General features: G+C 43.8%; 1 protein-coding gene across 1 annotated transcript; it reads right to left on the bottom strand.

Moving 5' to 3' along the window:
• Positions 1-5,402: 5,402 nt before the first annotated feature.
• LOC127690708 (uncharacterized) lies at positions 5,403-19,532 on the bottom strand. The gene is made up of 8 exons (XM_052190272.1): positions 19,511-19,532; positions 18,641-18,915; positions 14,715-14,777; positions 8,804-8,891; positions 8,009-8,314; positions 7,657-7,734; positions 5,970-6,269; positions 5,403-5,698 (listed from the first exon to the last, which is right to left on the bottom strand). The coding sequence occupies exons 1-8, from the start codon at positions 19,530-19,532 to the stop codon at positions 5,403-5,405; spliced, it is 1,428 nt and encodes a 475-aa protein (XP_052046232.1).
• Between the last annotated feature and the right edge of the window lie 1,303 nt (positions 19,533-20,835).

Below are 20,835 nucleotides of genomic sequence, written 5' to 3' on the forward strand. Positions count from 1 at the left end.
CCTAGGGACATGTAGTCTTTTTTTTTTTTCAGTTTTTTTGAGACAGGGCTTCTCTGTGTAGCCCTGGATGTCCTGGAACTCACTCTGTAGACCAGGCTGGCCTCGAACTCAGAAATCTGCCTGCCTCTGCCTTCCAAATGCTGGGATTAAAGGCGTGCCCCACCACCACCCGGCGAGAGATGTAGTCTTCTTAGAGTAGGTTTGGACTTGTTGGAAGGAATGTCCTTGTGGGAGTGGGAATTCAGACCCTCCTCTTACCTGTCTCTTAGCTTAGATGAAGTTATAGATTTCTCAGGTGCTACACCACCATGTCTGCCTAGATGCTGCCATGGTTCTTGCCTTGATGATATTGGGCTGAACCTCAGAACCCCATGTCATTCCCAAGTAAATATTGTCTTTCCTAAGAGTTGTTGATCATGGTGTGTCTTTGCAGCAATGGGAACACAAAGTAAGGTGGAAGTTGGGACCAGGAGTGAGGTATTGCTGGGATAGGCCTGAACAGATTTTTAATTAAAGGAATGTGGATATGAGGACTTTGAGTTTGTCAGCTTTGGATTGGAAAAGCCATGGGATGCCTTATGTGGATCAGGATGGGTCACTCTAGTAGGGATGTGGTTGGTGTTGGTGATGGTTGTTTGAACTGTGGGAGCAAGGCTCAAGAGGTTTCAGAGGAGAGGAATGTTAGTATGGGCCTAGAGACTGTTTTTCTGATATTTGTTGAAGAGTGTAGCTGCTCTTTGCCATTGTCCGAAGAGTCTGTCTGAGGGTAAGGTGAAGAGACTGAGATTAATTGCACTGACAAAGGAAGTCTTTCAGAAGTCCAGCATAGACTTTGTTCTTTAGTTTTCTGTGATCCAGACCATGAGGACGAAGCAGTGCAAACTTAAAAACCAAAATACAAATACTATGGTTCAATCAATATGGTGTCACCAGAAGGTGAAATGCAGCTGAATGCTGTATTCAAGGAGATAATGAGATTAAGGGAATGGTGGTCTCTGGGCAAAATCCCACCCAGAGAAGCTTATTGATGTCTTTTCATGTGAATAAAGAACAATTCTATGTTTTAATCTGGAATGAACAACAATCCAGAAACGGAGGGCAGGGCACAATTGTGTTACAGATATAGAAACCCTAAGAAACAGGGTTTTGATCTTGTCTTGAGGAGCAGGGCCCTTGTAGAATATAGGCCTGAGCTGCAGGGTACACCCCTTTAATCCCAGAAGACAAATGCAAGCAGATCTTTAAGAACAAGACTAGCTTGGAATGGAACAAGCCCTAGGTGGAGACAAGCATAAGTTGGGTCTAAGGGGTACACAACTTTCATCCCAGGACTCAGGAGACAGAGGCCTTAAGATCTCTGAGTTCCAAGTCAGAAGAAAGATTAAGTTCTAAGAAAGCCAAGTTTAAGGCGGGCAGTGGTGGCACATGTCTTTCATCCCAGAAAATGGGAGGCAGAGGCAGGCAGATTTCAGAATTCAAGGCCAGCCTGGTTTACAAAGTGAATTCCAGGACAGCCAGGATTATACAGAGAAACCCTGTCTCCAAAAGCAAAGAAGAAGAAGAAGAAGAAGAAGAAGAAGAAGAAGAAGAAGAAGAAGAAGAAGAAGAAGAAGAAGAAGAAGAAGAAAGAAAGAAAGAGAGAAAAAAAGAAAGAAAGAAAGAAAGAAAGAAAGAAAGAAAGAAAGAAAGAAAGAAAGAAAGAAAGAAAGAAAGAAAGAAAGAAAGAAAGAAAGAAAGAAAGAAAGGCAAGTTTTGGCAGTGAATGAAATCACTGAACACAGAAAGCTGTTAAAGATGAAATAGAGCATGGGGTGCCATGTTGCAGACCCAGCCTCCAGCACAACTCTGCCTAACTCTGGCCATGTGAGCAAATTAGGCATCAATGATTTTGCACCATTGTGTTAATAAGGGTTCCATCTTTCCTCTTGCCCACAACAAGCAGAGGTAGTGGAAGAGAAAAGTTATTAGGATATGTGTTAAGTGGAGTTGTTCATCAATAGGTTTTGGGGGCAAGCTATATCTTGGGCATGAGTTCATTCCTATAGCTAACACCAAATAAGATTCAGTTGCTGCAGACCAGTCGTCTACTCAAGCAGACACCAGTCAGAAACCAGAAGCTACATGCCAGTTTTGAAGAAATGGCAAGACATGCCAACTGGCATGAAGAAGCCCACAGACGTACAAAGCTGACACGGGAATGTAGGTAGCATTTCTAGGGCAAGGTTCTCTCAGTGGCAGCATCACCACAAGTAATGACTCAATAACTCTCTGGAAGGCGAAGCGATACTTGTTTCTAGTTAGTGAAGAACAGTAACACAGAACACATCAAACCACTCTTCAGCGCTCATTCCCCACTGTTAGTGGGATCTCATTATACTCTGACCTCACAGGTCCTTTCACTTATTTGCTATATCAAATCAGCCTTTCACCTCTGTCTGCTCCAGCAAAAGATCCGTTCACCTGTGTTCAGCTCAGAACGGCATCCTTTCACCTCTGTGACCCAATGAAACATCCTTTAGCATAGTTTACTTGCCAAAGAATCTAGGAGTTTCCACTTCCATGTGGCTCTAGCATTAGAATCAGGAGCAGGAGGGGTTACTGGGTCAATTGATGATAGCTAGCTGGAGAATAGAAATTAGGGGTGATTAAGAACAGACCAGCATCCCTGAGGTGAACTCTTATGGGGAGTATTTTATGAGAACACACAGAAGCTGTGTGCAAGAGATTGCCAAGGTTGTACCTCGTGCTGTAGCTGGACATGGTAATGGGTGAAAATCATCCAGGTGGTATGGGTTTTTACAATCTAAAGAGGTCATGGAAAGCAGCTGAGCCTTGGCACTGGAAGAGTCCAGGCAAGGCTTTTTGTTTTTTTTGGTGTTGGTGGTGGTGGTTTGTTTGTATTTATTTCTGTTTTTCTTCTCCTTTCTTCATTTAAAATTCATGAATTTATTTCCATCCCAAAGGATTCCCTTCTCAAAATCCTTCCTCAGAGATTTCCTCCATCCACTGCCTTTTCCTTATTCTCTCAGAGGGTACACCCCACTGGGTATTACTCCTGCTCTAATATTTAAAGTATGTATAGGATTAGGATCATCCTTTTCCATTGAGAATAAACAAGGCAGTCCTCTGATACATATGTGCCTGAGGCCTCAGAACATCCCATGGATGCTCTTTGGTTGGTAGGTCAGACTCTAGGAGTTCCCAGGTGTTCAGGTTGCACTCACAAGATGCCACTGTGGGGATACCATGGACATCAGGGCCAAGGGCCTTAAGGTCATTTGTGAAGATAAAGCTATAGTGGGAGTTGATAACCTGGGACTGAAGTGGTCATGCAAAGAATTAGAAGAGAGGCACCAATGAGGGAGTCTATGAGAGGCTATTGGTGAATCCTAGATGCAGTAGAAGACCCCAATCTATTGGAGATGCCAACACCATAGGATTCCCACCAAGAACAGCAACAATGGAGTGTCATCAACCAAAGCCTAGAGCACTACACAGGGCAGTGAGGGAGAAGTGACCCAAGCCCTTTGGAGGAGCCCAGATGATCGTGTGTGGATCCCAGACATTGGAACCAGAAGCTGCAAATTTAGGTTGCCTTGGAGACTCCAAGATATTAGAGAAGCCGGAGACATTGGAAACCTGCCCAGGAAAGGTATTAATAAACAGGAAACCATTCAAAAAATACTCATGTGGCACACAAGAAAGATGTAAGGAGTTGGAGGTATGAAGAGCTCATTTTCAACTGACATGGACACACAGAGTTTGGAATTTGCACAGCTGAATTTTGATCTTGCTTTGATCCAGTTATTTCCCCACTATGACATTTTAGAAAAGGAATAAATATCCTGTGATGATTAAGGTAGGTAATCTGCTCTTTGACTTTGATTTTTAGGGCACTACAATCAAGTCATTAGATGACTATCACAACAGATGTAAAACTGTACATTTCACATATTTGAGAGTGTTATAGACAGTGTAGACTTTTGAAGTTGAACTGAATGTTTTGGCAATGTGTTATTGATGCCTAAGGCCCCCTTTGGAATCATGTGTTTGAAGAAGGGAAAGGGAGTGGAATGTGGGGGTTTGAATACTCTGGGCTCAGGGACTAGATTCAGGAGACCCCTGTGTAAGCTTCATCAACTCCAAAAGGATCACAATCAGAAAATGGACACCTCTACCTCCAGTCAGTGGATGAACTTACCAGGAATGGTGATACTAAGAAGGCAATACAGAACTTTGTTCCTTTGTGTCCTATATATAAGACTATAGCAGAAAAAGTATTCAAGATGAAGTCCTGGTTTTGCCAACTCTAAAGACTGGGAAAAGAGCCGGGTGGTGGTGGAGCACGCCTCTAATCCCAGCACTTGGGAGGCAAAGTCAGGCATATTTCTGAGTTCAAGGCCAGCCTGGTCTACAGAGTGACTTCCAAGACAGCCAGGTCAACACAGAGAAACCCTGACTCGAAAAAAAACAAAAAACAAAAACAAAAACAACCACCCACACCCCAAAAAAAGACTGGGAAAGGCTTACTTTTCTAACTCACAGATCTAGATTAGTGGTAGCACATCGTGGTTCAAGAGATTAAGTTAAACGTCTCAGAAAGGTGCCTAGACATTGAAATCATTAGTGAACTCTAAATGTAGTCAAGGTGAAGGCAGTCAAAATGGCAACCTGAATTACAGGCAAATCACCTGAGGTTATGATTGATTTCCAAAATAAAGAATAGCTGGATCTTAATTGTACATAAAGTAATGTAAGTGTCCTAGTGTGTGTGTGTGTGGTTGGTGTGTATGTGTGTATGTATGTGTGTACCTGTGTATGTGTGTGTGTATGTATGTATATAAACACACACATATATACACAATGAAATTTAGAATGGTGGCAATGTCCCTCAACAGACATTCATTTCATATCTGAAATTTTGATATTTAGATGTTTCCAAATTCTGTTCGTTGATATCACATCCAGCACTAGTATACAACTCAATTTTGAACCTGTTTTCCCACTATTCTGAAGAATTGGAGTCTGTGAAACACAGACCACAAGTTCTCTAGACAGAGGGCCAGAGAATGAAAGAGCTGATAGCTGGTGTCTAGGAAGTAGAGATCCCCCTTGTGGAGTAGGAGCCCGAGGGTCAGAAGTCTGATGAACATGGAGGGTAGAGGGTAGACAGAAAGTGTTCTGCCAAAATGGAGCCGGCACCCTCAAGTGCCACATATCCTCCCCTCTACACTTAGGTCCTCAACTAAAGTAACAAGAATAAAGCTTGAGAAGAGAGTCATGTCACAGAACTTAATTTAATTTCACATTTTCCTTTCCATGGAGATAGAGAAATGGAGTACTTATATGATGCCGTACGATTCTGAGGGGTCTTTTAGAGGGAAAAAAGTCTCAACATGTCTTCACTGAGAACTTGAGGTGTCATCCCAAGTTGACCATGGCATCTGAAGGTTGGTGTCTCCAGGGAGAGAGGCGGGAAGTCCATGTGGAACTGTCAATGGATAGGTAGCATTCCAGGCTTCCTTGCTGGGAAACATTGAATGCTGACTGGACATCATCGGGGATGGGTTCCCATGGAGCTGTGCAGAAGGTGCAGACATGTCATCATCCCAAGACTGGTATACTGGAGATGGCATCACCATTGGATGTTGAGGTTCCATGGAAGACAGGGAGTTCCCAGACCATCCATACAGAGCACCTGAGAGTAGAAGAAACACAGAGAGCATAAACATGGTGTCTTCACTCGCCCTGAGTCACTATAAGCAATGGCCTGGCCTCTGGATCACAGTCAACAATGAACAAGTCCACCTTCCATTGCCTTGGGCTGACACAGGAAGTTAGACACACAGAGGACACTCCTGTGGGAAAGGGGACTTGCTACATGGTCTGCTCAGCTCTGTGCTCATGAAGGACAGGCCAGCTGTGCCACTATTTACAGTAACCAAAGAGTCAATGCAGAAGAGACTCACCTGGGACAGGGCCTCCCTGACATTTGTGGCCCAAGATCCTGTAGAGAGCTTCTGCATAAGGAGAAAACAAGGGGATGGTCCCTGGTCTCTCATTACAGAGAGTCCTGTGCAGATCCTGCAGGCTGAGCATCAGGTCCAGACAGCTTTCGAAGGTCTTGCTCAGGCCCAACTGATGGAGACGCTGGAAAACTGCGCTGGTCTTCTTCTCCATCTTCTGGCCTGGGTGGCCGAGTTCAACTGCTTCCCACTGCTGCAGGAAGATCCTGATTTCAAGGTCTGTCCACGGGCTAGGGGAAAGACCTGCAGGGACAGAGGGACGGGATGAGTGTATCAGATGTCAGGCATATGTATATATCAGCTATTTCAGGGACTCTTCCCACACAGTGAGCTTCCAGAAATGGCCTCTTTCTGTTTGCAAGAGGTTAGGAACAATGCTTGAGAGCCAAGGATCCAGAGTTTACGTGGCTCTTAATACCAAGAGCTACACTCACTGGGAATTCAACTCTGTCTTCAGCTATAGAACAAGGAAATAACCTTTCAGATTTTAGGTTTTAGTAATGGGCAGATTACAGGAACTATTAAACAACATGGGAAGACCACACTGTCTGGATTGAAAATGATGAGAGATGTGAAGTGAAGCCAAGGTCAGTCATTAAGTTACTTTTAGAGCATTGGAAGCCGGGCGGTGGTGGAGCACGCCTGTAATCCCAGCACTCTGGGAGGCAGAGGCAGGTGAATTTCTGAGTTGGAGGCCAGCCTGGTCTACAGAGAGAGCTCCAGGACAGCCAGGGCTATACAGAGAAACCCTGTCTCGAAAAAAACCAAATCCCCCCCCCCAAAAAAACAAAAAACAAAACAAAACAAAAAACAAACTTTTAGAGCATTGGGTTCTCGTCCATACTGCTGGTCATCCTACAACTCACTAACATTAAGACTACAGTCTCGAGACTGGAGATATGGTTCCAGTGCTTAAGAGCACCTACTGCTCTTCCAAAGGTCATAAAATCAAATCCCAGCACCCACATGATGGCTCACAACCATCTGCAATGAGACCTGAGGCCCACCCTGGTCTGTCTGAGGATAGCCACAGTGTACTAAATATAACAAATAAATTAAAAAAAAAAAAACAAAACGAACTTTCCAAGACATCATACTGCTCTGCTTGCCTCTGGCTCCCATCTCCCGAGGGGTGGAATTAAAGGCTTGGGATGCCAAACTCACACAGTTGCTAACTATCTTCCCTTCTTGTGTCTTAAAACCAGAGACAAACAGAATTTTTTTTTTAATTTGTTTGTTTGCAACTAAGATGGAATCAACTGGACAACAAAGAACTCCCCTGAGCAGGCAACCTCCAGTCAACTGCTGACAATAATGTCTCCTTAGGTCATGCCTAATTTCCAAAGGAAACAATAACCTGTATTCAATGGCAGGAATGTGATACTACCATCCAAGGAAGAATGGCAAATGCATTATATAATTTATTGAGTCATAATTGTGCCTAACATGATAGAATATTCCTGACACAAACACGTGCAGTAAAACTTACAAGAGGTAGTAATGTAAAGGAATATCGGAATTTCAATCATGCCAACTGGAAATCAGTATATGACCCTCGGCCATCATGAGTGATGAGATCCGATTAAGCTTTCCAATAGGTGGATGGATTTGGCAATCCCAAGGCCCATACCTGGAGAGTCAGCCCCACCAATGCAGAGGTAAGGAGTTTGGTCTGCAGGCAGGAAACCACGCCCATCACACCAAGGACCTGAAAGGAGGAGAAGGGGAGAGAGCATAAGCATGGCACCCTCACCTTCCCTGAGGCACTCAAAGTAATTGCCTGGCCTCTAAGTCAGAGTGAACGCAGAGCAAGTCCACATTCCATTGTCTAGGGGTGACTGAGGAACTTAGACACACAGAGCAGACTGCTATGTGAAGTAAAGGCCTATGGGAAAAGGACTTCCTCAATTCTGTGCTCTGCTCTATCCCCAGCTGATGCTACGCTCTGGGACATGAAAGCCTTTTCTACACAAGAGGCTCACCTGGGAAATGGCCTCTCTGGGACCTGTGGCCCAAGATCTTGTAGAGGTCCCATGCATAAGGAGAAAACAAGGGGTCAGGCCTTGCCCTCTCGTGACAGAGAGTTTCATGCAGGTCCTTCATCTGCAGCATCAGATCAAGACAGCTCTTCCAGCTCTTCCTCAGACGCCGCTTAGAGAGGCGCCTGCTAAGGGACTTGGCCTTCTGGAACATTTTCTCGCCTGGCTTCCCCATTTTATATTCCACCACTTCCCACTCTTGCAGGAAGATCCAGATTTCAGGCTCAATCCATGGGCTATCAGAAGGACCTGCAAGGGGCAGAGGGATGGCATGAAGATATCAAAGGTCACACACACAACCACATCAACTTTTCTCGGGGACTCTTGCTGCACATTGCTTGGCCAAAAAGGGCTGCAGTCAGTTATCAAGTGGTTATGGACACTGTCTTACCAGCCCTGTTACAACACCTACCCTGCTCTTCACAGTCAGAAGTACATTCACTGGGAAAGACAAGGTGTCTGCAGATTTAGGAGCATTGTCTCAGAAGAAACAGGATCCACAGCATTAGTGCTACCAGGGGATGTGGTGCCTGCATAGACTCAAACCCACATCTACAACAGGGAGACACTCAGATCCGTTGGCTTTCCTGGGATACAGGCAGACATCAGGGACCACTGAGTGCCAGGCTACCCTTGACACGGATGTCCACATCAGGGCTCTTGCATCTGCTCACAGTCACAGACTAAAGAAATATAAGAGCAGGGTTTATGGTTTAGCAGGGATTTGACTCTGAATACCTGAGGATCTTCGGCCTTCCTGCCTCGGCCTCGGCCTCCTATTGGCTTCTTGAGTGTTTCTCACACTCTTCACTCGGTTGTCCTCTCTCTGTGCAGAAATGAATACATTAAATATTAAAACAGGTCCATGCTACAGGAATCCCTGTCTCCTAGCTGTGAATGATCTCAGGATTGGCACTGCCTTTGCAAGAGCTAAGCCATGGACTCTGACTTCCTCATCCACTGGAGCTGGTCCATTCTCATGAAATGGGACAGCACTCCTGTAAAGTTGAACCAAGGAATGTCTAGAGTGAACAGGACAGGTGCCCTTGATCAATGGAAGGTAAGAAACAGAAGCACATCTCGACTGAGAAGACCACAGTCAGTCTCTGCAGTTCAATGTCTTCCCATTTTCTGCGGGTGGAAAAAATCCCTTTCAGAATCTCCTAATAAACTCCTGCTGTGCTCCAAACATAAAAAAGTATCACACAAAAGTGTGAAACTATACTCTCCCATCCGATATCACAAAACATGGGTGTCTTGAGGTGCGCACAAGGTCATCTACTCCTAAGACCTATGGCAATTCCCAGAAGTTCTTCATGATCCTTGGCCACCCAGATGGTTGTGGGCTACTCCTTGGATAATTAAGACACCGACTCAATGAACTCAAACAAAGAAACCCAAGGACAAAATAAATCTAGTTCTACTTCCTCTACAAATTATAGACATGGGTTCAAATTTAAGGAAGTTAACCATGTTTGGTCATATGTTAAGGCACAAATATCCCACAGACACCATGAATGAATTTCACCCAACTCACTGGCATTTTCTCTCTTGGGCTTCCTTTGCTGCAAACAATGAGGAAAGCAGCGTCAGCTGTGTCCTGGTGTTCACAAGACTCTGGATTATACAGAGAGCTCTGCTTACTTCTCTGGACTTCTTCAACTATGAGAGTTCTGTGCAAACGTGGTCTGTTATATTGGTCTTGGGTTGGAATGGCTCGGGATGGGTAGGGTGGGGCAGGAATTGCCTTTAATCCCGCCTTTAGTCCCACCTCACATGCTGAGGACAGAACCGGGATCTCCACAGTCTCCACTGAAAACCATCAAAGAAACAAAGTAACAAGAAGCCAATTAATTTCAGTTCCTTCTAGGAGACTGATTATCTACACAGTCCTGGGCATTCTTCACTCACTAAAATTCAGAGCAAACTCTAGTGCCCAGTACAATGCTCTGCCTGCCTGTGCTCCCCCTGTGCTGTGCTGGGATCAAATATGTGGCTCATCGATCAACAAACATATTGGTGAGAAACTGAGAGGAACAGAAATTTGTTTTTAAGTAGTTTCCTGTAATTGAGAACCCAGTCTCTTTTTTGATTGGATATGGTCTTTATTTACATTTCAAACCCTGGTTTCCCCCACCTTCTGGGGAAAGTATAACTAAGAATGCTATGAATATAGTGGAGTATCTGTCCTTATTACATGGTGGAGCATCTTCTGGGTATATATATGCCCTGGAGTGATATGGCTAGGTCCTCACATAGTCTACTATTCTCAGGAGCCGCCATACTGATTCCCAGACAGCTTGTACCAGCTTACAATCCCACCAGAAATGTAGGAGTGTTCCTCTTTATCTACATCCTCACCAGCATCTCTACACCTCACCTGGGTTTTTGATTTTAGCCATTCTGACTGGTGTGAGATGGAATCTGTATTAGTTTGGGTTCTCTAGAGTCACAGAACGTATGGATAGTCTTTATATAGTTAGAGAATTTGTCGATGACTTACAGTCCATAGTCCAACTCCCAATGGTCAGCAGCAGATGTGGATGCAAGTCCAAGGATCTAGCAGTTGCTCAGTCTCACGAGGCAAGCAGGCAAGGAAGAGTGAGTAAATCTTCCTTCTTCCAATGTTCTTATATATCTCCAGCAGAGGGTGTAGCGCAGATTACAGGCGTGTGGATCTCCAGCAGAGGGGGGGGCCCCGATTAAAGGCGTGTGCCTCCATGCCTTTAATCCCAGAAGATCTTGAACTCAGAGATCTCCTTGCCTTAATCTTCTGAAATTCACAGCCAGTATGCTTCAAGATCTCCTTGCCAAGATCCAGGTCAGAAACTTACATCTCTGAGCCTCCAGATTAGGATCATAGGTGAGTCTTCCAATTCTAGATTGTAGTTCATTCCAGATAGAGTCAAGTTGACAACCAGGAATAGCCACTACACAATCTCAGGGTTGTTTTGATTGGCATTTCCCCTGATGATTAAGAATGGTGAGCATTTCTTTAGGTGCTTCTCAGCCATTTGATACTCCTCAGTTGAAAATCTTTGTTTAGCAATTTATCCAAGTTTTTAATAAGGTTATTTGATTCTCTGGAGTCCAGCTTCTGGAGTTCTTTGTATATATTGGATATTAGCCCTCTATGGGATGTAGTGTTGATAAAAAAGCTTTTCCCAAACTGATTGTTGTCGTTCTGTCCTATTGACTGTGAGCTTTGCCTTACAGAAGCTTTGCAATTTTGAGGACCCATTGTCGATTCTTGATCTCAGAACATAAGCCATTTGCGGTCTGTTCTAAAGAAAAGCACCTCAGTGACAACTACAGTCACGACCTCAGAGTAAGAAGTTGGAAAACAATTTTCCAAGCAAATAGCATAGAGTGACAGGGAAGTTTTAATGTCCCCAAACAGGTTTGGGATCTTTGCCTATGCATAAACCCAGCAGCTGAGCAGAGTCCAATATTAAGGAATTAACATATGAGCCCTGTATCAGAACAGTTTCCTATGAGTACCAAGGGTAGTTACTAAGCCTTAATCATGCTTTTGATAGTAGAACCTAGATATGTTGCATACATTATTCAGATTATTTTCAATTTCTGTGCTTATAGAATGTGCTTATATATGTACTTTAGATTGTAGACAGACAAATTGAGAGAAAGAAAGAAAGAGGGAGAGAGAGAGACAGGGAGACAGAGAGACAGAGAGACAGAGTGAGAAAGAGACAGAGAGATAGAGGGATGTCATGAATAAGGTCACTTTATAAAAAAAAAAAAGCTTTTATTGGGACTAATTTTCCTCCTTATAGGTGTGGTTGGTTTTATATGCTTGGCACAGAGAATGGCAACCTAGGAACATGTAGTCTTTTTTTTTTTTTCAGTTTTTTTGAGACAGGGCTTCTCTGTGTAGCCCTGGCTGTCCTGGAACTCACTCTGTAGACCAGGCTGGCCTCGAACTCAGAAATCTGCCTGCCTCTGCCTTCCAAATTCTGGGATTAAAGGCGTGCCCCACCACCACCCAGCGAGAGATGTACTCTTCTTAGAGTAGGTTTGGACTTGTTGGAAGGAATGTCCTTGTGGGAGTGGGTATTCAGAACCTCCTCTTACCTGTCTCTTAGCTTAGATGAAGTTATAGATTTCTCAGGTGCTACACCACCATGTCTGCCTAGATGCTGCCATGGTTCTTGCCTTGATGATATTGGGCTGAACCTCAGAACCCCATGTCATTCCCAAGTAAATATTGTCTTTCCTAAGAGTTGTTGATCATGGTGTGTCTTTGCAGCAATGGGAACACAAAGTAAGGTGGAAGCTGGGACCAGGAGTGAGGTATTGCTGGGATAGGCCTGAACAGATTTTTAATTAAAGGAATGTGGATATGAGGACTTTGAGTTTGTCAGCTTTGGATTGGAAAAGCCATGGGATGCCTTATGTGGATCAGGATGGGTCACTCTAGTAGGGATGTGGTTGGTGTTGGTGATGGTTGTTTGAACTGTGGGAGCAAGGCTCAAGAGGTTTCAGAGGAGAGGAATGTTAGTATGGGCCTAGAGACTGTTTTTCTGATATTTGTTGAAGAGTGTAGCTGCTCTTTGTCATTGTCCGAAGAGTCTATCTGAGGGTAAGGTGAAGAGACTGAGATTAATTGCACTGACAAAGGAAGTCTTTCAGAAGTCCAGCATAGACTTTGTTCTTTAGTTTTCTGTGATCCAGACCATGAGGACAAAGCAGTGCAAAGTTAAAAACCAAAATACAAATACTATGGTTCAATCAATTTGGTGTCACCAGAAGGTGAAATGCAGCTGAATGCTGTATTCAAGGAGATAATGAGATTAAGGGAATGGTGGTCTCTGGGCAAAATCCCACCCAGAGAAGCTTATTGATGTCTTTTCATGTGAATAAAGAACAATTCTATGTTTTAATCTGGAATGAACAACAATCCAGAAACGGAGGGCAGGGCACAATTGTGTTACAGATATAGAAACTCTAAGAAACAGGGTTTTGATCTTGTCTTGAGGAGCAGGGCCCTTGTAGAATATAGGCCTGAGCTGCAGGGTACACCCCTTTAATCCCAGAAGACAAATGCAAGCAGATCTTTAAGAACAAGACTAGCTTGGAATGGAACAAGCCCTAGGTGGAGACAAGCATAAGTTGGGTCTAAGGGGTACACAACTTTCATCCCAGGACTCAGGAGACAGAGGCCTTAAGATCTCTGAGTTCCAAGTCAGAAGAAAGATTAAGTTCTAAGAAAGCCAAGTTTAAGGCGGGCAGTGGTGGCACATGTCTTTCATCCCAGCAAATGGGAGGCAGAGGTAGGCAGATTTCAGAATTCAAGGCCAGCCTGGTTTACAAAGTGAATTCCAGGACAGCCAGGATTATACACAGAAACCCTGTCTCCAAAAGCAAAGAAGAAGAAGAAGAAGAAGAAGAAGAAGAAGAAGAGGAGGAGGAGGAGGAGGAGGAGGAAGAGGAGGAGGAGGAGGAGGAGGAGGAGGAGGAGGAGAAGAAGAAGAAGAAGAAGAAGAAGAAGAAGAAGACGAAGAAGAAGAAGAAGACGAAGAAGAAGAAGTAAAAGAAAGAAAGAAAGAAAGCAAGAAAGAAAGACAGCAAGAAAGCAAGAAAGAAAGAAAGCAAGCAAGAAAGCAAGCAAGAAAGAAAGCAAGAAAGAAAGAAAGGCAAGTTGTGGCAATGAATGAAATCATTGAACACAGAAAGCTGATAAAGATGAAATAGAGCATGGGGTGCCATGTTGCAGACCCAGCCTCCAGCACAACTCTGCCTAACTTTGGCCAAGTGAGCTAATTAGGCATCAATGATTTTGCACCATTCTGTTAATAAGGTGTCCATCTTTCCTCTTGCCCACAACAAGCAGAGGTAGTGGAAGAGAAAAGTTATTAGGATATGGGTAAAGTGGAGTTGTTCATCAATAGGTTTTGGGGGCAAGCTATATCTTGGACATGAGTTCATTCCTATAGCTAACACCAAATAAGATTCAGTTGCTGCAGACCAGTCCTCTACTCAAGCAGACACCAGTCAGAAACCAGAAGCTACATGCCAGTTTTGAAGAAATGGCAAGACATGCCAACTGGCATGAAGAAGCCCACAGACGTACAAAGCTGACACGGGAATGTAGGTAGCATTTCTAGGGCAAGGTTCTCTCAGTGGCAGCATCACCACGAGTAATGACTCAATAACTCTCTGGAAGGCGAAGCGATACTTGTTTCTAGTTAGTGAAGAACAGTAACACAGAACACATCAAACCACTCTTCAGCGCTCATTCCCCACTGTTAGTGGGATCTCATTACACTCTGACCTCACAGGTCCTTTCACTTATCTGCTATATCAAATCAGCCTTTCACCTGTGTCTGCTCCAGCAAAAGATCCGCTCACCTGTGTTCACCTCAGAACGACATCCTTTCACCTCTGTGACCCAATGATACATCATTTAGCATAACTTACTTGCCAAAGAATCTAGGAGTTTCCACTTCCATGTGGCTCTAGCATTAGAATCAGGAGCAGGAGGGGTTACTGGGTCAATTGATGATAGCTAGCTGCAGAATAGAAATTAGGGGTGATTAAGAACAGACCAGCATCCCTGAGGTGAAATCTTATGGGGAGTATTTTATGAGAACACACAGAAGCTGTGTTCAAGAGATTGCCAAGGTTGTACCTCGTGCTGTAGCTGGACATGGTAATGGATGAAAATCATCCAGGTGGTGTGGGTCTTTAAGATCTAAAGAGGTCATGGAAAGCAGCTGAGTCTTGGCACTGGAAGAGGCCAGGCAAGGCTTTTTGTTTTTGTTGGTGTTGGTGTTGGTGGTTTGTTTGTATTTATTTCTGTTTTTCTTCTTCTTTCTTCATTTAAAATTCATGAATTTATTTCCATCCCAAAGGATTCCCTTCTCAAAATCCTTCCTCAGAGGTTTCCTCCATCCACTGCCTTTTCCTTATTCTCTCAGAAGGTAGACCCCACTGGGTATTACTCCTACTCTAGTACTTAAAATATGTATAGGATTAGGATCATCCTTTCCCATGGAGAATAAACAAGGCAGTCCTCTGATACATATGTGCCTGAGGCCTCAGAACATCCCATGGATGCTCTTTGGTTGGTAGAGCAGACTCTAGGAATTCCGAGGTGTTCAGGTTGCACTCACAAGATGCGACTGTGGGGATACTATGGACATCAGGGCCAAGAGCCTTAAGGTCATTTGTGAAGATAAAGCTATAGTGGGAGTTGATAACTTGGGACTGAAGTGGTCATGCAAAGAATTAGAAGAGAGGCACCAATGAGGGAGTCTATGAGAGGCTATTGGTGAAGCCTAGATGCAGTAGAAGACCCCAATCTATTGGAGATGCCAACACCATAGGATTCCCACCAAGAACAGCAACAATGGAGTGTCATCAACCAAATCCTAGAGCACTACACAGGGCAGTGAGGGAGAAGTGACCCAAGCCCTTTGGAGGAGTCCAGATGATCGTGTGTGGATCCCAGACATTGGAACCAGAAGCTGCAAATTTAGGTTGCCTTGGAGACTCCAAGATATTAGAGAAGCCGGAGGCATAGGTAACCTGCCCAGGAAAGGTATTAACAAACAGTGGAACCATTCAAAAACTACTCATGTGGCACACAAGAAAGATGTAAGGAGTTGGAGATATGAAGAGCTCATTTTCAACTGACATGGACACACAGAGTTTGGAATTTGCACAGCTGAATTTTGATCTTGCTTTGGTCCAGTTATTTCCCCACTATGACATTTTAGAAAAGGAATAAATATCCTGTGATGATTGAGGTAGGTAATCTGCTCTTTGACTTTGATTTTTAGGGCACTACAGTCATTAGGTGACAATCACATCAGATGTGGAACTTTGTACATTTCACATATTTGAGAGTGCTATAGACCGTGTAGACTTTTGAAGTTGAACTGAATGTTTTGGCATTATGTTATTGATGCCTAAGGCCCCCTTTGGAATCATGTGTTCGAAGAAGGGGCAAGGAAGTGGAATGTGGGGGTTTGAATACTCTGGGCTCAGGGACTAGATTCAGGAGACCCCTGTGTAAGCTTCATCAACTCCAAAAGGATCACAATCAGAAAATGGACACCTCTACCTCCAGTCAGTGGATGAACTTACCAGGAATGGTGATACCAAGAAGGCAATAAAGAACTTCGTTCCTTTGTGTCCTTTATATAAGATTATAGCAGAAAAAGTATTCAAGATGAGGTCCTGGTTTTGCCAACTCTAAAGACTGGGAAAAGAGCCGGGTGGTGGTGGAGCATGCCTCTAATCCCAGCACTTGGGAGGCAGAGTCATGCAGATTTCTGAGTTCAAGGCCAGCCTGGTTTACAGTGTGAGTTACAAGACAGCCAGGTCAACACAGAGAAATCCTGTCTCAAAAAAAACCAAACACCAAAAAAAAAAAAAAAAAAAAAAAAAAAAAAAAAAAAAAAACCACCCCAAGAAAAAGTCTGGGAACGGGTTACTTTTCTAACTCACAGATCTAGATCAGTGGTAGCACATCCTGGTTCAAGAGATTAAGCTAAACATCTCAGAAAGGTGCCTAGACATTGAAATGGTTAGTGAACTCTAAATGTAGTCAAGTTGAAGGCAGTCACAATGGCAACCTGACTTACAGGCAAATCACCTGAGGTTATGATTGATTTCCAAAATAAAGAATAGCTGGATCTTAATTGTACATAAAGTGATGTAAGTGTCCTAGTGTGTGTGTGGGTGTGTGTGTATATATGTGTATATGTGTGTGTATGTATGTATATATATGTGTGTGTATATGTATATAAACACAAACACATACACAATGAAATTTAGAATGGTGGCAATGTCCCTCGACAGACATTCATTTCATATCTGAAACTTTGATATTTAGATGTTTCCAAATTCTGATCATTGATATTGTATCCAGCACTAATATACAACTCAATTTTGAACCTGTTTTCCCAGTATTCTGAAGAATTGGAGTCTGTGAAACACAGACCACAAGTTCTCTAGACAGAGGGCCAGAGAATGAAAGAGCTGCTAGCTGGTGTCTAGGAAGTAGAGATCCCCCTTGTGGAGTAGGAGCCAGAGGGTCAGGAGTCTGATGAACATGGAGGGTAGAGGGTAGACAGAAAGTGTTCTGCCCAAATGGCAGCTCTTCCAGCTCTTCCTCAGACACCGCTTAGAGAGGCGCCTGCTAAGGGACTTGGCCTTCTGGAACATTTTCTCGCCTGGCTTCCCCATTTTATATTCCACCACTTCTCACTCTTGCAGGAAGATCCAGATTTCAGGCTCAATCCATGGGCTATCAGAAGGACCTGCAAGGGGCAGAGGGATGGCATGAAGATATCAAAGGTCACACACACAACCACATCAACTTTTCTCGGGGACTCTTGCTGCACATTGCTTGGCCAAAGAGGGCTGCAGTCAGTTATCAAGTGGTTATGAACACTGTCTTACCAGCCCTGTTACAACACCTACCCTGCTCATCACAGTCAGAAGTACATTCACTGGGAAAGACAAGGTGTCTGCAGATTTAGGAGCATTGTCTCAGAATACAACAGGATCCACAGCATTAGTGCTACCAGGGGATGTGGTGCCTGCATAGACTCAAACCCACATCTACAACAGGGAGACACTCAGAGCCGTTGGCTCTCCTGGGAGACAGGCAGACATCAGGAACCACTGAGTGCCAGGCTACCCTGACACGGATATCCACATCAGGGCTCTTGCATCTGCTCACAGTCACAGACCAAAGAAATATAAGAGCAGGGTTTATGGTTTAGCAGGGATTTGACTCTGAATACCTGAGGATCTTCGGCCTTCCTGCCTCGGCCTCGGCCTCCTATTGGCTTCTTGAGTGTTTCTCACACTCTGCACTCGGTTGTCCTCTCTCTGTGCAGAAATGAATACATTAAATATTAAAACAGGTCCATGTTACAGGAATCCCTGTCTCCTAGCTGTGAATGATCTCAGGAACGGCACTGCCTTTGCACGAGCTAAGCCATGGACTCTGACTTCCTCATCCACTGGAGCTGGTCCATTCTCGTGAAATGGGACAGCACTCCTGTAAAGTTGAACCAAGGAATGTCTAGAGTGAACAGGACAGGTGCCCTTGATCAATGGAAGGTAAGAAACAGAAGCACATCTCGAATGAGAAGACCACAGTCAGTCTCTGCAGTTCAGTGTCTTCCCATTTTCTGCGGGTGGAAAAAATCCCTTTCAGAATCTCCTAATAAACTCCTGCTGTGCTCCAAACATAAAAAAGTATCACACAAAAGTGTGAAACTATACTCTCCCATCCGATATCACAAAACATGGGTGTCTTGAGGTTCGCACAAGGTCATCTACTCCTAAGACCTATGGCAATTCCCAGAAGTTCTTCATGATCCTTGGCCACCCAGATGGTTGTGGGCTACTCCTTGGATAATTAAGACACCGACTCAATGAACTCAAACAAAGAAACCCAAGGACAAAATAAATCTAGTTCTACTTCCTCTACAAATTATAGACATGGGTTCAAATTTAAGGAAGTTAACCATGTTTGGTCATATGTTAAGGCACAAATATCCCACAGACACCATGAATGAATTTCACCCAACTCACTGGCATTTTCTCTCTTGGGCTTCCTTTGCTGCAAACAATGAGGAAAGCAGCGTCAGCTGTGTCCTGGTGTTCACAAGACTCTGGATCATACAGAGAGCTCTGCTTACTTCTCTGGACTTCTTCAACTATGAGAGTTCTGTGCAAACGTGGTCTGTTATATTGGTCTTGGGTTGGAATGGCTCGGGATGGGTAGGGTGGGGCAGGAATTGCCTTTAATCCCGCCTTTAGTCCCACCTCACATGCTGAGGACAGAACCGGGATCTCCACAGTCTCCACTGAAAACCATCAAAGAAACAAAGTAACAAGAAGCCAATTAATTTCAGTTCCTTCTAGGAGACTGATTATCTACACAGTCCTGGGCATTCTTCACTCACTAACATTCAGACCAAACTCTAGCGCCCAGTACAATGCTCTGCCTGCCTGTGCTCCCCCTGTGCTGTGCTGGGATCAAATGTATGGCTCATCGATCAACAAACATATTGGTGAGAAACTGAGAGGAACAGAAATTTGTTTTTAAGTAGTTTCCTGTAATTGAGAACTTTTTTGTTCTCAGATTGTCTCTTTTGTTATTGGATATGATCTTTTTTTACATTTCAAATCCCGGTCCCCCACCCCCCTCCTTCTGGGGAAAGTATAACTAAGAATGCTATGAATATAGTGGAATATCTGTCCTTATTACATGGTGGAGCATCTTCTGGGTAACATATATCCCCTGGAGTGATATGGCTGGGTTCTCACATAGTACTACGTCTACTATTCTCAGGAGCCGCCATACTGATTTCCAGACAGCTTGTACCAGCTTACAATCCCACCAGAAATGTAGGAGTGTTTCTCTTTCTCTACATCCTCACCAGCATCTCTACACCTCACCTGGGTTTTTGATTTTAGCCATTCTGACTGGTGTGAGATGGAATCTGTATTAGTTTGGGTTCTCTAGAGTCACAGAACGTATGGTTACTCTTTATATAGCTAGAGAATTTGTCGATGACTTACAGTCCATAGTCCAACTCCCCAACAATGGTCAGCAGTAGCTGTGGATGCAAGTCCAAGGATCTAGCAGTTGCTCAGTCTCACGAGGCAAGCAGGCAAGGAAGAGTGAGTAAATCTTCCTTCTTCCAATGTCCTTATATATCTCCAGCAGAGGGTGTAGCGCAGATTACAGGCGTGTGGATCTCCAGCAGAGGGGATGGCTCCGATTAAAGGCGTGTGCCTCCATGCCTTTAATCCCAGAAGATCTTGAACTCGGAGATCTCCTTGCCTTAATCTTCTGAAATTCATAGCCACTATGCTTCAAGATCTCCTTGCCAAGATCCAGGTCAGAAACTTATATCTCTGAGCATCCAGATTAGGATCATAGGTGAGTCTTCCAATTCTAGATTGTAGTTCATTCCAGATAGAGTCAAGTTGACAACCAGGAATAGCCACTACACAATCTCAGGGTTGTTTTGATTGGCATTTCCCCTGATGATTAAGAATGGTGAGCATTTCTTTAGGTGCTTCTCAGCCATTTGATACTCCTCAGTTGAAAATCTTTGTTTAGCAATTTATCCAAGTTTTTAATAAGGTTATTTGATTCTCTGGAGTCCAACTTCTGGAGTTCTTTGTATATATTGGATATTAGCCCTCTATGGGATGTAGTGTTGATAAAAAAGCTTTTCCCAAACTGATTGTTGTCGTTCTGTCCTATTGACTGTGAGCTTTGCCTTACAGAAGCTTTGCAATTTTATGAGGACCTATTGTCGATTCTTGATCTCAGAACATAAGCCATTTGTGGTCTGTTCAAAAGAAAAGCACCTCAGTGACAACTACAGTCACGACCTCAGAGTAAGAAGTTGGAAAACAATTTTCCAAGCAAATAGCATAGAGTGACAGGGAAGTTTTAATGTCCCCAAACAGGTTTGGGATCTTTGCCTATGCATAAACCCAGCAGCTGAGCAGAGTCCAATATTAAGGAATTAACATATGAGCCCTGTATCAGAACAGTTTCCTATGAGTACCAAGGGTAGTTACTAAGCCTTAATCATGCTTTTGATAGTAGAACCTAGATATGTTGCATGCATTATTCAGATTATTTTCAATTACAGTGCTTATAGAATGTGCTTATATATGTACTTTAGATTGTAGACAGACAAATTGAGAGAAAGAAAGAAAGAGGGAGAGAGAGAGACAGGGAGACAGAGAGACAGAGTGAGAAA

This window comes from Apodemus sylvaticus, chromosome 8 (assembly GCF_947179515.1).
Source record: "Apodemus sylvaticus chromosome 8, mApoSyl1.1, whole genome shotgun sequence".
In the NCBI taxonomy this organism is placed as follows: Eukaryota; Metazoa; Chordata; class Mammalia; order Rodentia; family Muridae; genus Apodemus; species Apodemus sylvaticus.

What these genes read in the sequence shown, in the direction of transcription:
- LOC127690708 (XM_052190272.1), bottom strand. Translation starts at nt 19,532, where the DNA reads ATGGCTAAAATCAAAAACCCAG. An exon ending in GCCCAAGAGAGAAAATGCCA is followed by an intron (nt 14,778 to 18,640) that starts GTGAGTTGGGTG and finishes TGACCTCTTTAG; the next exon opens with ATCTTAAAGACCCACACCAC. An exon ending in ATGTCCAGCTACAGCACGAG is followed by an intron (nt 8,892 to 14,714) that starts GTACAACCTTGG and finishes ATTTCTGCACAG; the next exon opens with AGAGAGGACAACCGAGTGAA.